The 12,608-nt window shown below is 37.4% G+C and overlaps 1 protein-coding gene across 2 annotated transcripts; it reads left to right on the top strand.

Moving 5' to 3' along the window:
- The first annotated feature begins 284 nt into the window (after positions 1-284).
- Positions 285-11,904, top strand: FUNDC1 (FUN14 domain containing 1). Of its 2 annotated transcripts, XM_086386698.1 has the most exons (5): positions 285-914; positions 1,621-1,777; positions 5,256-5,331; positions 9,695-9,823; positions 11,449-11,904. In XM_086386698.1, the coding sequence occupies exons 1-5, from the start codon at positions 887-889 to the stop codon at positions 11,524-11,526; spliced, it is 468 nt and encodes a 155-aa protein (XP_086242824.1). In that variant the 5' UTR covers positions 285-886; the 3' UTR covers positions 11,527-11,904. The 2 variants fall into 2 exon arrangements, with proteins under 2 accessions (XP_086242824.1, XP_086242825.1); XM_086386699.1 differs by lacking the exons at positions 5,256-5,331; positions 9,695-9,823; positions 11,449-11,904 and adding an exon at positions 3,075-3,691 and having other exon boundaries at positions 660-914.
- Positions 11,905-12,608: the final 704 nt, after the last annotated feature.

Below are 12,608 nucleotides of genomic sequence, written 5' to 3'. Positions count from 1 at the left end.
ATGCAGCCTCTACCAGGATTTCTTATTTTTCTTCATTTCCATATTCTCAGAATAAGAATACTGATAGGGTTGTTTTAAATGTACAGCGAATGCGGGTGCAACGTAAATTCAAAACAAGTTTCGGGCCACTTTATGTGAACCTGAGTTAGCTGCTTGGTTTTCAACACGGTTTCTCATTCAGCAGAATCCCGTGAGACTTCTTGGGTGAAGAACTTATCCTCGTTCCTCTGTCAGATTTAAATAATAAAAATGATGCTTAAAAATTATGTCCTCTTGAATAACTCGTGTCAGGTCAGTTTCTGGGCTTCCCTCTTCCTCCCTCAGGTTCCTGGCAGGAAACGCGTGGAGAAGATGAAAAGGTTCCAATTCCCAGCAGCAGCGCGTTAGAAAAATTTTCCATCTGTTAGTGAGCCTTTGACTGCTTGAAAAGTGTGGTTTGAAAGAGGGTTTCTCTTATCTCTTTCTGGTACCGTGTTACAAATAGCAAGCTGGTTTTCGTTTAACCACCATGTGACGCCCCCTCCCCTCCAGCCCTGAGGCCCTTTGAAACAAAATATCAAAAGTTAGCTTCTGGAAATTCTCGAGGGGGAGGGGTGGGAAACCAGCGTTGCGGAGGGCAACTGACTACAACTCCCACAAATCCTTGCGGGCTGGTATCCAACCTGTCTCCCCCCTCCCCCCTTCCTCGCGCCCCTCTGCCCTGCGCTTGCGCGGAAGGCCCTGCGCTTAGAGGAGGGGGCGGGGAGAGGACTATGCGCCTGGAGGAAAAGGAGGAGGAGATTAAAAAAGAGACCATAGACTTGCACCTGGGCCTAGAGCGGTTTTTAAAGTAGGGGCGAGAGGCGGGCGGGTTGGGACCGCCTCAGTACAGGCCGCCGGCGGTATCATGGCGACCCGGAACCCCCCTCCCCAAGGTGAGCGGCCGGGGCCCTAAGTAGTATCTTAGAGGCGGCTCACAGCTCTCGACCTTGCTTCGGGCTCGCCTCTTCCTTCTCCTGTCCCAGGGATCCTGGGGGCTCCGTTTTCTTGAGGCAACCTCTTTGAGCACCTCTTTTAGACTAGACCTCCCCTCCCCTTCTTGGACCCTCGCCCTCAACATGGCCCCACCTGTCTTACCTTCACCTCCCTTCCTATCCGTCTTCTAACGTTTAAGTCTTGCTGTTGAAGTCATTTCTTCTTGCTGGGCCTCTCGGTTCGGCCAGTGGAAGACCCCCTTTTGCTCTCACTGATGAAAATGGACCCTGCACTGACCCTGAACTTGAGATTTGAGGGTGACCCTTCATGCTGTGAAACTGACCTACCCGCTGAGATTGCGGGAGACCCTGCTGTGAAACTGAGCCACCCCTACAGAGATTTGGGGTAGGGGTGTAACTGTGCTCGGCTGTGTAACTGACGTTGCCCCGGCCCCCCAGGCCTGTGTCGAGCTCATTGGGAAGGGGATGCTAGGCCCTTTACGCTCGAGGCCCTAAGTCTCAGAGATTGGGTTTAAGAAACTGTCTACATCTGGGCGTTTTTAGGTGTATGCCAATGTAACAATGAATTTTAAGAGATGAAAATGTACACGACATTTTTAACTTTCAGTTGACTGAAAATGTGTTGCTTTCGTTTTCTGCTTTCAAGAATATGAAAGTGATGATGATTCTTACGAAGTGTTGGATTTAACTGAGTATGCCAGAAGACATCACTGGTGGAATCGAGTGTTTGGCCACAGTTCCGGACCTATGGTAGAAAAATACTCGGTAGCCACCCAGATTGTAATGGGTGGAGTGAGTGGCTGGTGAGAACATCCTTTTTTTGTTAAATTTCACTGGGAGCCTGACTGCTGCCCTTTTGTATCTGGGCCAGCTACGGACTCAGTCAGTGGTTTTACAATGTTAATCCCAGAAGAGCTGTACCTTGAGACTTTTCTCGGTGATATGATTAGTGTAATCTACACTCAGACTCTTTGCTGGGTTTTGGTGATCATCCTCCTCCTCATCCTTCCTTTGATTTTGTTTTTTGCATATTACCCCCCTTCTCAGATTTAGCAGATGTAGTGGATCTGATTCGGTGCCAGTGGGTAAAGAGGGAAAAATATAGAAGAGAAGAGTTAATTATATGTAAATAATTTTTACTTGTTCGGTTGAAAACCCTGTGAGAACTCCCACAGTAAAACTAATCTACAGGATTATCAGCCCTGTGCAAAGCAGTGTAAAATTCTCAGTAAAAATTACTGATTATGATACAGATGGTTCTGTTAATTTTTGTACTTTGAAGAAGGAGAGTTGTAGAACATTGGGTCTTTGTTGGAATTCAGTGCAGTTCAGTCGCTCAGTTGTGTCCGACTCTTTGCGACCCAGAGATAATACTGTGAAGTACATTAAGGGGGAGAGGTTAATAAGTATTAACCTCACCAGTTAACATTTCAGATCACATGATTATATAATTGCTACTGTAGATCTAATTCTGTTATTCTTAGACTAAAAAGATTAGCCAAATAACAAGGGTCAGAAAGAAGTTTGACCCTTTATTTTGAAAATGTTCATGACCCTAGAGAATTTCTGAAGCTAGTGGGTGCGCTTAACCTGTGAGTAATCATTTTTTTTCCTTAGATTCTAGGTTAAATTCATCTTACATTAATTTAAATATTTACATATTTAAACTCGATAAGTATAAAGTGTGTGTTTTAATTTGTGTTTTACTTGCACCTTGGAACAATGGTATGCTCTTTTATGCCTTTTTTTAACGCCTTTTTAAAATAAATGCCATTTTATGGTAGAGACATTCACTGTGAAGATTCTGTGATGAAGAGGTACAGTATTTATTCATGATGTGTACTTACAGTGCTGCTTATGAAAAAAGCCTGCAGTTAAGAGAGTTGCCTGGTCAGAGCCCTGGTTATTCAGATGATTCTTCTCAAGCTGGTTATACTTTGATGCCCACAATTCAGGGCCTGGCCTTCTACTTAAATAAGCTCACAGTCTGGTGCCTTGGGTGATTGGTTAATGTGAGTCCAGGCCTAGAGCCCCATCTTGAAAGAGACTAAAAAATAATTGAGCAGTAGAATTAAATCATTGTGTGTTTTCTTCTTGTAGGCCAAACTTGGTGAGAAGCCCCATAATTGGGAGAAGTTTGCTTGGAAAGCCTAGAGACAGAACAGAGGACATTAGTATACTGATTGTAATTTCTCATACCATCAAGCAAAGGATAGACATGCTTGTGGAGCACAGTCCCCAGGATACTATTAAGACCTGGATGCTGCTTGGCTCCTTTGCTCCCTTTTCTGAATCTTCGTTGCTGTCTCCCCTACTGAGGGACACGTATGTTTGGATTATAGACAGGTGTTGGTCCAGGAGCTGTGTAATAGGACTCTAATACTATACAGGTGATTTGTTGCAATGACTTTACAGTGTAAAAATGTTTGCAATTTTTTTAGGGTATAAAACTGATGTCCTATTGTGGCATATGTTAGGGAGGAATGGTTAATATGTTAGCTAGTTAACAATTCAGACCAATTCAGGACTTGATTGGGAAGCTGAGGAAATTATATTTAGCTGTAGGTAGCTATGGGTTCTTGATCATAATAAAAAACTAAAACTGACAGCAGGATAGGTGGCTGCTCGGTGAGATGGGAGGTGTGAAGATCAACCAGGGGGTCGTAAGTGTGATCTGGAAGCAAGGTAGTGATGCTTTTGAGGATGGAAAGAAGACAATAAAATAATGTTTTGGAGAAACTTGGGTGTATAGAATTGGCCATCAGTTGGACCCCAGAGGCAATGAAGAAGGCAGTCTGAGATGAGCATGAGGTGAGAAGCCTCAAGAATACTGCCATCACTTAGAAATTGGGACTTTAGCAACAGGTGGTTTGGTTGGAAAGATGGTGTTTGTTTTGGGACATTTTGAATATGTGGTTCTGGGTGGCAAGAAAAGCTCGTCATGTAATTGGAAATGTACATTTTCCATTTATGAAGGTGTTTCCTCAGGCTTAGTTTCCTCAGGCTGTTATAACAAAGCACCACAGCTAGGTAACTTAAAATGAGAGAAACTTATTCTCTCACAGGTCTGGAGACCAGAAGTTTGAAAAGTGTCAGCAGGGTTGGTTCCTTCTTGGAGGCTCAGGGAGAATTTGTTCCGTGTTTCTCTCCCATCTTCTGGTGGTTGCCAACAATCCCTGACATTCCTTGACTTGTAGACGTGTGTGCTCAGTTGCTAAGTCATGTCCAACTCTTCATGACCCCATGGATTGTAGCCTACCAGTCTCCTCTTGTCCATGGGGTTTTCCAGGCAACAATACCGGAGTGGGTTGCCATTTCCTCCTCTAGGAAATCTCAATTTTGCCTCTGCCATTACATGGCTGTCTTCCTTCTGTGTGTCTCTATGACATATTGGATTTGGGGCCAACCCTACTCCAGTATAACCTCATCTGAATTAACTGCTTTTGCAGTGAATTTACTCCAAATAAGGTCACATTCTGAGGTTCTAGGAAGGTCATAGATTTCAGGGGTGACACAGTTCAACCCAGTACAGAAGGCTGGGTTGGAAATCTAAGATTCCTTTGCACGTTGGATCTGGAATGCTGAAGGGAATAATGAACTCACTGAAGGAGAGAATCAGAAAAGAAGTATGGGTTAACATCCTTACAGGATAGATGAGACAAAACAGGTTTAATATAGAGATAGAAATAGATAAGGGAGCCATGAGAAGTGTGGGCCAAAGTATAGTCATGAAGGTGGACCTCTTGCTGGACCTTCACGGGTAGAAAAGTTTTAGATATGTGGAGCTAGGTAGAAACCCCGAGAAATGGGGATTAATAGCTTGAGTAAGAGTGGTGACCTGTTTGGAAACTGATTGGATTGGAGTAGAAGGTTTTGGTAGAGTGAGAGTTGGCTAGATGTGTGGAACATCTTGACTACATTAAAAAAAAGCCCCACAAAACTAAGCATTTTGTTATGAGGAATTTCAACTTAATACAACTGTAGAAGGAAGAGTATAATGGACCCTTGAGTACTCAACATTCAGTTTCAGTAGCCAGTCTTTCCCCTGTCAATTCCCTTCTTCTCTTCATCCCTTAAGCACATCTCTGACAATTTAGACTGTGCAGTTTTGACTAGTCTGTATAACTGAAAGGAAACTGAGGATTTCTGAGCAGCTGAGGAACATGGTCAAAAGAACTGGGAAGACATTAAGATTTTATTAGGAAAGCAATGAAAACTAGAACAGAGAGAGTTTAGTACATCATTGATTGTTTTCATCCTTTGCCATTTCTTCCACTAAAGGTGTGCGGGATTTTTGTTCCAGAAAGTTGGAAAACTTGCAGCAACTGCAGTAGGTGGTGGCTTTCTTCTCCTTCAGGTATGTCAGAGCTTTCAGTCCTTGCCTCTGCTTAACAAGTAAACATTTCATCAACAGCATAACCTGTTCATACTGACAATTTAAAGCATATATTTAAAGTTCACACACATTCATACACAGTATATGAAAATCAAAAAGTCTTTTTCCTTCCCTGTTTCCTAGTCGTTTTTCCTTCTCGGAGGAAATTGCTGTTAGCGATTTCTAACATGTTTTTTAAAACTAGGAGACCATAATAATACAGAAAGTGGAAAAAAATAATGGTCTTAAAAATAATTTTAATAATTAAAAAAAATAACATGTTTTTTAAAACTAGGAAACCATAATAATACAGAAACTGGAAAAAAATAATGGTCTTAAAAAATAATTCGTAATCCTATTTCTGAGGCAAGTTGATTTGAAATTTTAGTCCTGTTTATGTTCCTCTAAGTATAACGTTCTGAGGTTGTTTATCAGGATGTTATCTGGCATTCATGTCTGTTTGGCATATATTTTGCCCAAAATATCATTCCCTGAAGATCAAATGTAATCCTAAAATTGAAAAATCTCTGGGAATGCGTGTTAGCAACAATTTTGAAGATAACAGAAATCTGTCAGGTTTTGAAAATGATTGATGGTCATAGCAACCAAAATCTGACTTCAGCACCTAGCCATTGATCATGTAATAACAAGTGTCACTGCCTGATGTACAGAAGGACTGAATTCATATGTATTAAGGACGGATTTTCAGTTTTTAACTAAACAGTTTAAAAAATTTATATATTTTTTCTATTGATGGTATTATTAAGAGTAATTGCTTATCTCTTGTAAAAGGTAAAAATAAATAATTATTCATATTCTAAATTTAGTCCTTTGGATGTGTATGCCAGTATTTGTACAAATAATTTTATTTAAGCTGATTTTTTACTTCAGTTTATATAGAACCAAGAATTAAGTTATTTAGTTATCAAGAATCAAGATAGTTAATTTTATAGCTGTTTTGAAAACTCAGTTTCAAAAGATGGAAAAGGATACTCTACCAAAGCAGAGTTCCCTAGAATATTCACAGATAGAATTATATATTTCAGTCTACTCTGCATGTCGTTTATCAGAAGTCCATTTCAGCCCCTCCAAACCCATGTTTTACGGTTGCCACCTTCTACTTCATGTTTAGTCCAAGTAATGTTTGAAGTCCCTGAGTAGAAGATGGAACCTCTCCGCATCAAATCAGTTTTTCCCACAAATATGACTTACCTTGAAAGCTCAGTAGAAGGAAACAAAGACAAAAAAAGAAACAAATGGCTTTTAGGCTAATTACCTTTTATTTAGTCTTGCTTCCACATTTTTTATTACCTTTACTTATATTTAAAGCTCAGGTGTTTCCAGTATATATTTATCACACTGCAATCTTAAAAAATAGACAGTTGGTATATAAATCTTTTAAATTCAGTTTTTTTTTAAGTTGTACATGCCCATAATTCAAAGGGTCAAGTACATGTGTAATGCTCAATACAGATTAGAATAATCCTCTGCCTCCCTCACTACCTCCCCATTTTTCCTCTCTTGAGGCAACCAGTTTGAACTATTAGCTGATTCTTAAGGTATTTATTTCCTTTTTCCTAACTAAATTAATTGGATATTTCTTTATCTTTCAGTTTGAGGTATTCACTGTTGGCTTCCCATTAGGGAATGTGGGAATTTAGCTATCATTTATTGAACTTCTGTGTGCCCCAACCCCCACATCATCTGAGCATTGTTATTTCGTAATTGTGTTAGATCATTACCTGGAGGTCACTGAGCTTCTGGATTCTGTAAGTTAATGTCTTTAACTATGTTCAGGAAGGTTTTGGCCATTATTTCTTTGAATATTTTCTCCTATTCTTTCTTTTCCTTCTGAACATGACTCTGACTGATGCATGTTAGGCTCTTTGATAAGGTTCTGAGGTTTTGTTCATCTGTTCTTTTCGGTCTTTTTTTGAAAATTGTATAATTTCTAGTGATCTAGCTTGAAGTGCACTGATTCTGTGTCATCTACCTTCTGCCATTTATCCAGTGAATTTATTTCAGATATTCTGTTTTTCAATTCTAGAATTTTCATTTCTTTTTATATTTTTTCTATGTTTCTGATGATAATTTTTATCTTTTCATTGATTACAAGTGCAGTTTCCTTTACCTCATTGAGCACAGTTAAAGTACTGCTTTAAAGTCCTGATAATTTCAGTATATGGGTCATCTCAGAGTTGGCATCTGTTGATTTTCTTTTGAGACTAGGCCACATTTTCTTGCTCTATTGTATCAGATAACTTTGAATTTTATTCCTGAGCATTGGGAATGTTTTGTCATGGAGAGTCTGGATTCTGTTTTATTCCTCTGAAATTTGTTAATGTTTTGATTTTAGTAGGCAGTTAACTTGGTTAGACTCAAATTGCAAACTCCATTTCATCTGTGGTAGAGAGTGGCTCAAATCTCAGTTGTTTTTCTTTTTTAGCCTTAGCCGGAGTACTTCGTTATGCCCCATGGATGTGTGGTTCAGGACTTGGGTAGAATTTACACATAGAATTTGGGGCTTCCCTTCTCTAGCTGTGTCCTTTCTGGCAGCTGTTCTTCTCCTGGGCTCTGTCCTCTGGTTCTTCAGGCCAGAAAAATGGCATGTTCTCTATTCAGCTTTTAGCTACCCTGCAACTGCATCTTGTCCTTAAGATAAAGCCAAAAAAATGGTCAACTCAACTTATATTGGTTTCTTCTTACAAGTTTCAACTCCTCTTTAAAATCTGCTTCCTTTTATTATTCTGGAGCCCTTGTATTTTAACCAGGGTTTATAGTTGCTGTCTATGGGAGGGACCTTAAGGTTCTTCATCACTTCTGTGTCTGTAACCCAGATTACCATGTAAGGTATTGCCAGGAAAACCTTTCACTTGCCATTTGTTTTGATTATCACTCTGTTTTGCTGAGGCTAGAGTTAGAACTGATATAAGGTGAATAAATATAGGAAGAAATGGAGATAAATAGATTCTTCTCTGGAGTCATTCACAGTGAAAATGGAACCTAAGATTCCTAGCCTATTTATATAAAGTCAGATATTTTTATAATTTGAAGTATTTTATGTGTGAAAGTGCAAGTTGCTCAGTTGTGTCTGACTCTTTGCGACCCCTTGGACTATATAGTCCATGGAATTCTCTAGACCAGAGTACTGGAGTGGGTAGCCTTTTCCTTCTCCAGGGGATTTTTCCAACCCAGGGATCGAACCAGGGTCTCCTGCATTGCAGGCAGATTCTTTACCAATTGAGTTATTTCATACTTAAAGTGATGCATTAAGGGATTACAAAGAAAGCATAAACTTGGTAGAAGTGATTTATAATGGTATACAATTGTTTACTACTCTTGTGATTCTTTACATGTTGATTGTACTGTTTGAAGGGATGACTTATTGTACTGGCTTACACACATGCTATTGTTCCTGTTCAGATTTTGCTGTGTCTCAGTAGCACCATATGAGACATCAGGGTTAGTAGGCATTTAGCTGTAGTTTTATTAAAAGTATTTATGACATAAAATTTGTGTAGAGCATATCTTCTTTTATATTCCACTTTCAAAAGCAGTTACCAGAAAAAGTATTCTTTTTTTTTTTTTTTAGAAAAAGTATTCTTAATTTGACTGAAGAGTCTGAGTTAGTGAAGAGAGTTTATCAAGCTACTTTAATGACCTAAAAACTGATTGGCTACTGATCTCTTATATTAATCATCTGTTTAATTAAGGGTACTTTTTTTTAATTAGCTGTACAAATTCAGTAGTCTCTGCCTTTTTAGCTAATTCTTAAATTCTAAAAATTCTGATCAAATTATAGAATAGTTGTAATATAATTTTTGGAATCTTTTGCCATTAAGTACTGTACTTTTCTTAACATAGTGTTCATCACATCTAAATAATTAGGTATGCTTAAGTCTGTTTTCCCTAATGGACTGTAAGCTCTCTGAGGGTGGGGACTTTTGTCTCCCTTGTTCTTGGCTATAACTTGGAGGCCTAGAACAGTGCCTGGCACAGAATAGGCGCTCAGTGTGTGTTAATGAATAAATTAGTGAATAAATTATGCTCTGTTACACATAAGCTTCATACATTTCTTGAAATCTAAATATTCATATAGGGGCTTCGCTAGTGGCTCAGATGGTAAAGAATCTGCTTGTAGTGCAGGAGACCTGGGTTCAGTCCCTGGATCAGGAAAATCCTCTGGAGAAGGCTACCCACTCCAGTATTCTTGTCTGGAGAATTCCATGGACAGAGGAGCCTGGAGAGCTATAGTCCATGGGGTTGTAAAGAGTTGGACATGTTCATATATTGTATTATCAACCTAGTTGATTTAAAATTAACCGTTTTTATTACATTTTTGCAGATTGCCAGTCACAGTGGCTATGTGCAGATCGACTGGAAGAGAGTGGAAAAAGATGTAAACAAAGCAAAAAGACAGATTAAGAAACGAGCAAATAAGGCAGCACCTGAAATCAATAACATAATAGAAGAAGTAAGACAATGTATATTTTTGGCTCCTTTTTTTTTTTAAGTGGATCTCAGCAGAAAATGTGACTAGGGAATGTGGTCTTTAAAAAAAAGACTGGTGTTTCTGGTCATGTCTAGAGTGTTAAGTAAAATTTGGGATCAAGTCACCATTTAAAACACTCATTTTTTTTTTAGTTGTTAACTAAAGCTACCTATTTTTTTTTTGAGGTGGAATAGTTTGAAAATGTATATATTTTATTTTATTAATATATTAGTTTTATTAATATTTTATGTATATTTTGTGTTTTATTCTTACATTGTTTAGAACTGAATTGAATGATCCTTTGCTTTTATTTTAATTCTGTCCTTTTACTTTCTCCAACTTCTATTTTGAAAAATTTTATATCAGTTGAAAAGTTGACAGACAAAAACAGTAAATACCCAAGTACTCTTCACCTATTCACCAGATTGTTCACATTTCACATTTGCTTTGTGTGTGTGTGATTTACCCTTTTTATTCCTGAATTATTTAAGACATTGTGTCTTTTTATTCTTTAATACTTCTGTACATATGTTCAAAGAGTATGGATATTCTCCTATACAATTACCCTTATGAATCCCCACAAACTTAATGTGATACGATAGTATTTCTTAATATACAGTTCATGTTAAAATTTTTATATATTCCCCCCCCCCAATTAAGAATTGCATATTGCATTTGGTGGTCATGTCTCTGAAGTCTCCTTTAATTTTAAATGGTCCCCTCATCTGTTTTTTGTTTTTCTGAATTTCATGACATATTTTTGAAGTATCTAGGCAGAGTATCTCACAGTCTTGCTTTGTCTAATTCCTTCTTCATGATTTTATTTGGGTTAAACATTTTATCAAGGTGTTATTTTTCTGATCCTGTATATTTTTTCCTACTGGCTAGGTGGACTGATGGTTAATAAATATCATTGTGCATGCTGTGGGACTTTATTAATCATCTGTGTCAATAATTTGCTGAATGGACTGTTTATGCCCACACTGTAGGGAGATTTCTTTTTATCTGTGAGAATTTTGCTGCCCATATGCCTGTTATCTCAGAAGCAAGAAGCTTCTGGGCCTGGCTGGGGGCTCTAGGCTCCTTTAGTTTGTAACAGACAACCCTGGCATCTTGCCTGATGGTTAGTATCTGCAATAGTAGGAACACAAGAATTTTTGCTGAATATTTACTTAATTAAGGAAAACATCTGAAAAATATTACTCAGCTCTGGATTTAATAATGAAGAGTATTTTTAAAAATTTGTTATCTTTTTCTTATTATGGTAAAATATATAAAACGTAAAATTTACCATTTTAGCTATTTTTAAGTGCACAATTCACTGGCATTAAATATATTCACACTTTCATGTAATCATTACTACCAGAACTTTTTCATTATTCCAAATAGAAACTCTAACCATTAAGCAGTAACTCCTATAATTAACCTGTCTCCCTAGCCCTTGGTAACCTCTGTTCTACTTTCTGTCTTGATGAATTTGACTATTTATGTAAGTGCAAATTATAATAGCATTGTCTATTTTTGTCTGTTTTATTTCACTTAGTGTTTTCAAGATTTATCCATGTTGTAGCATGATTCAGAGTATTTTTCTTCAAACTTTATTTCAGGCAACAGAATTTGTCAAACAGAACATTGTGATATCCAGTGGATTTGTGGGAGGCTTTTTGCTAGGCCTTGCATCTTAAGAATATGTTCTATCACAGTGAAGTCACCTCTGAGAAGAGAAGTGGTGGTGACAAGATGGTCTCATCATTACACATTGACAGATTCTCCAGGATGACAAGAAACAACTAGCTGGACAATACCCAACTCACTGCTTAGCATTTTGCCATCTGAAATTTAGCAGACTAGTATCTGCTATAAAATAACCTGTATGGTATATGGATAATAGTACCCCTGAGCAAAACATGGCTTTCATTATTTTTTAAGAATTTGTGTTTGTTTAAAATTTGAATATAAAACACTACTGTTGGATGTAGATATGGAGAGAAAATGAATTGTTGGATGTATTCCCCAGTAAAATATTATCCTCATTTTATTTAAATAAAATGTTTTCCATTGTGCTTTTTTAGTATAGTGCCAATAATTAAAACTTTGTATTATAGCTTCAACTGTAGGGCTGACATTTTTTTTTAAGATATGTTTGCAGTAAACTGAAGAACTGTAACACATTTTGTGGAAGGATTTGCAGATAATAGAATTATTAAAGATAGTAAGCAAATTTAATATCAATTTTTAGGTTGCTTTTTCCTACAGTTCTTATTTAATAACTGTAGTAAACAGTTTCAAGAAATGCTCTAGAAAATAATACATATCTAAAGCTCTTTTTTGTTTTTTTGATGTCTGTAGTTGTAAAAATACCTTCTTGTATGTAAACTTCTAAATTTTTTTATTCATTTGTTTATCCTGGCAGCCTGGATAGAATTAATTATTTTGAGACTACATAGAGTTGGGTCACTGATTCATTTTATTAACTTCGAGTGAATCTTGTTTTTCATTTTTAAAAATCCTATAATACAAAGAGGTAAAAATCACTTGGCAAAACCAATACAATATTGTAAAGTAATTAGCCTCCAATTAAATAAATTTATATTAAAAAGTTTTTAAAAATTAATTAAAAAAATATTTAGTAGTATAGTATGGATTTAAGGCTTCAGGTTTTTCGGTAGCATTGTGTTGATTGAACACTAGGCCAGTTGACTTGTTTCTCAGGACCAATATCACAGGTGGCTCAGTGGTAAAGAATCTGCCTGCAACTCAGGAAACA

The sequence above is a fragment of the Bos grunniens genome, chromosome X (assembly GCF_055505025.1).
Source record: "Bos grunniens cultivar Pamir isolate PY7600 chromosome X, Bosgru_T2T1.0, whole genome shotgun sequence".
NCBI classification, from domain to species: Eukaryota; Metazoa; Chordata; class Mammalia; order Artiodactyla; family Bovidae; genus Bos; species Bos grunniens.
This window is presented reverse-complemented; position numbering and strand designations above follow the sequence as displayed.

Bases quoted from the DNA above. Each gene is read 5' to 3' on its own strand.
- FUNDC1 (XM_086386698.1), top strand. From the start codon at position 887: ATGGCGACCCGGAACCCCCCTCCCCAAG. The intron at 915-1,620 runs GTGAGCGGCCGG...TCTGCTTTCAAG, and splicing joins CCGGAACCCCCCTCCCCAAG to AATATGAAAGTGATGATGAT. The intron at 9,824-11,448 runs GTAAGACAATGT...ACTTTATTTCAG, and splicing joins TCAATAACATAATAGAAGAA to GCAACAGAATTTGTCAAACA.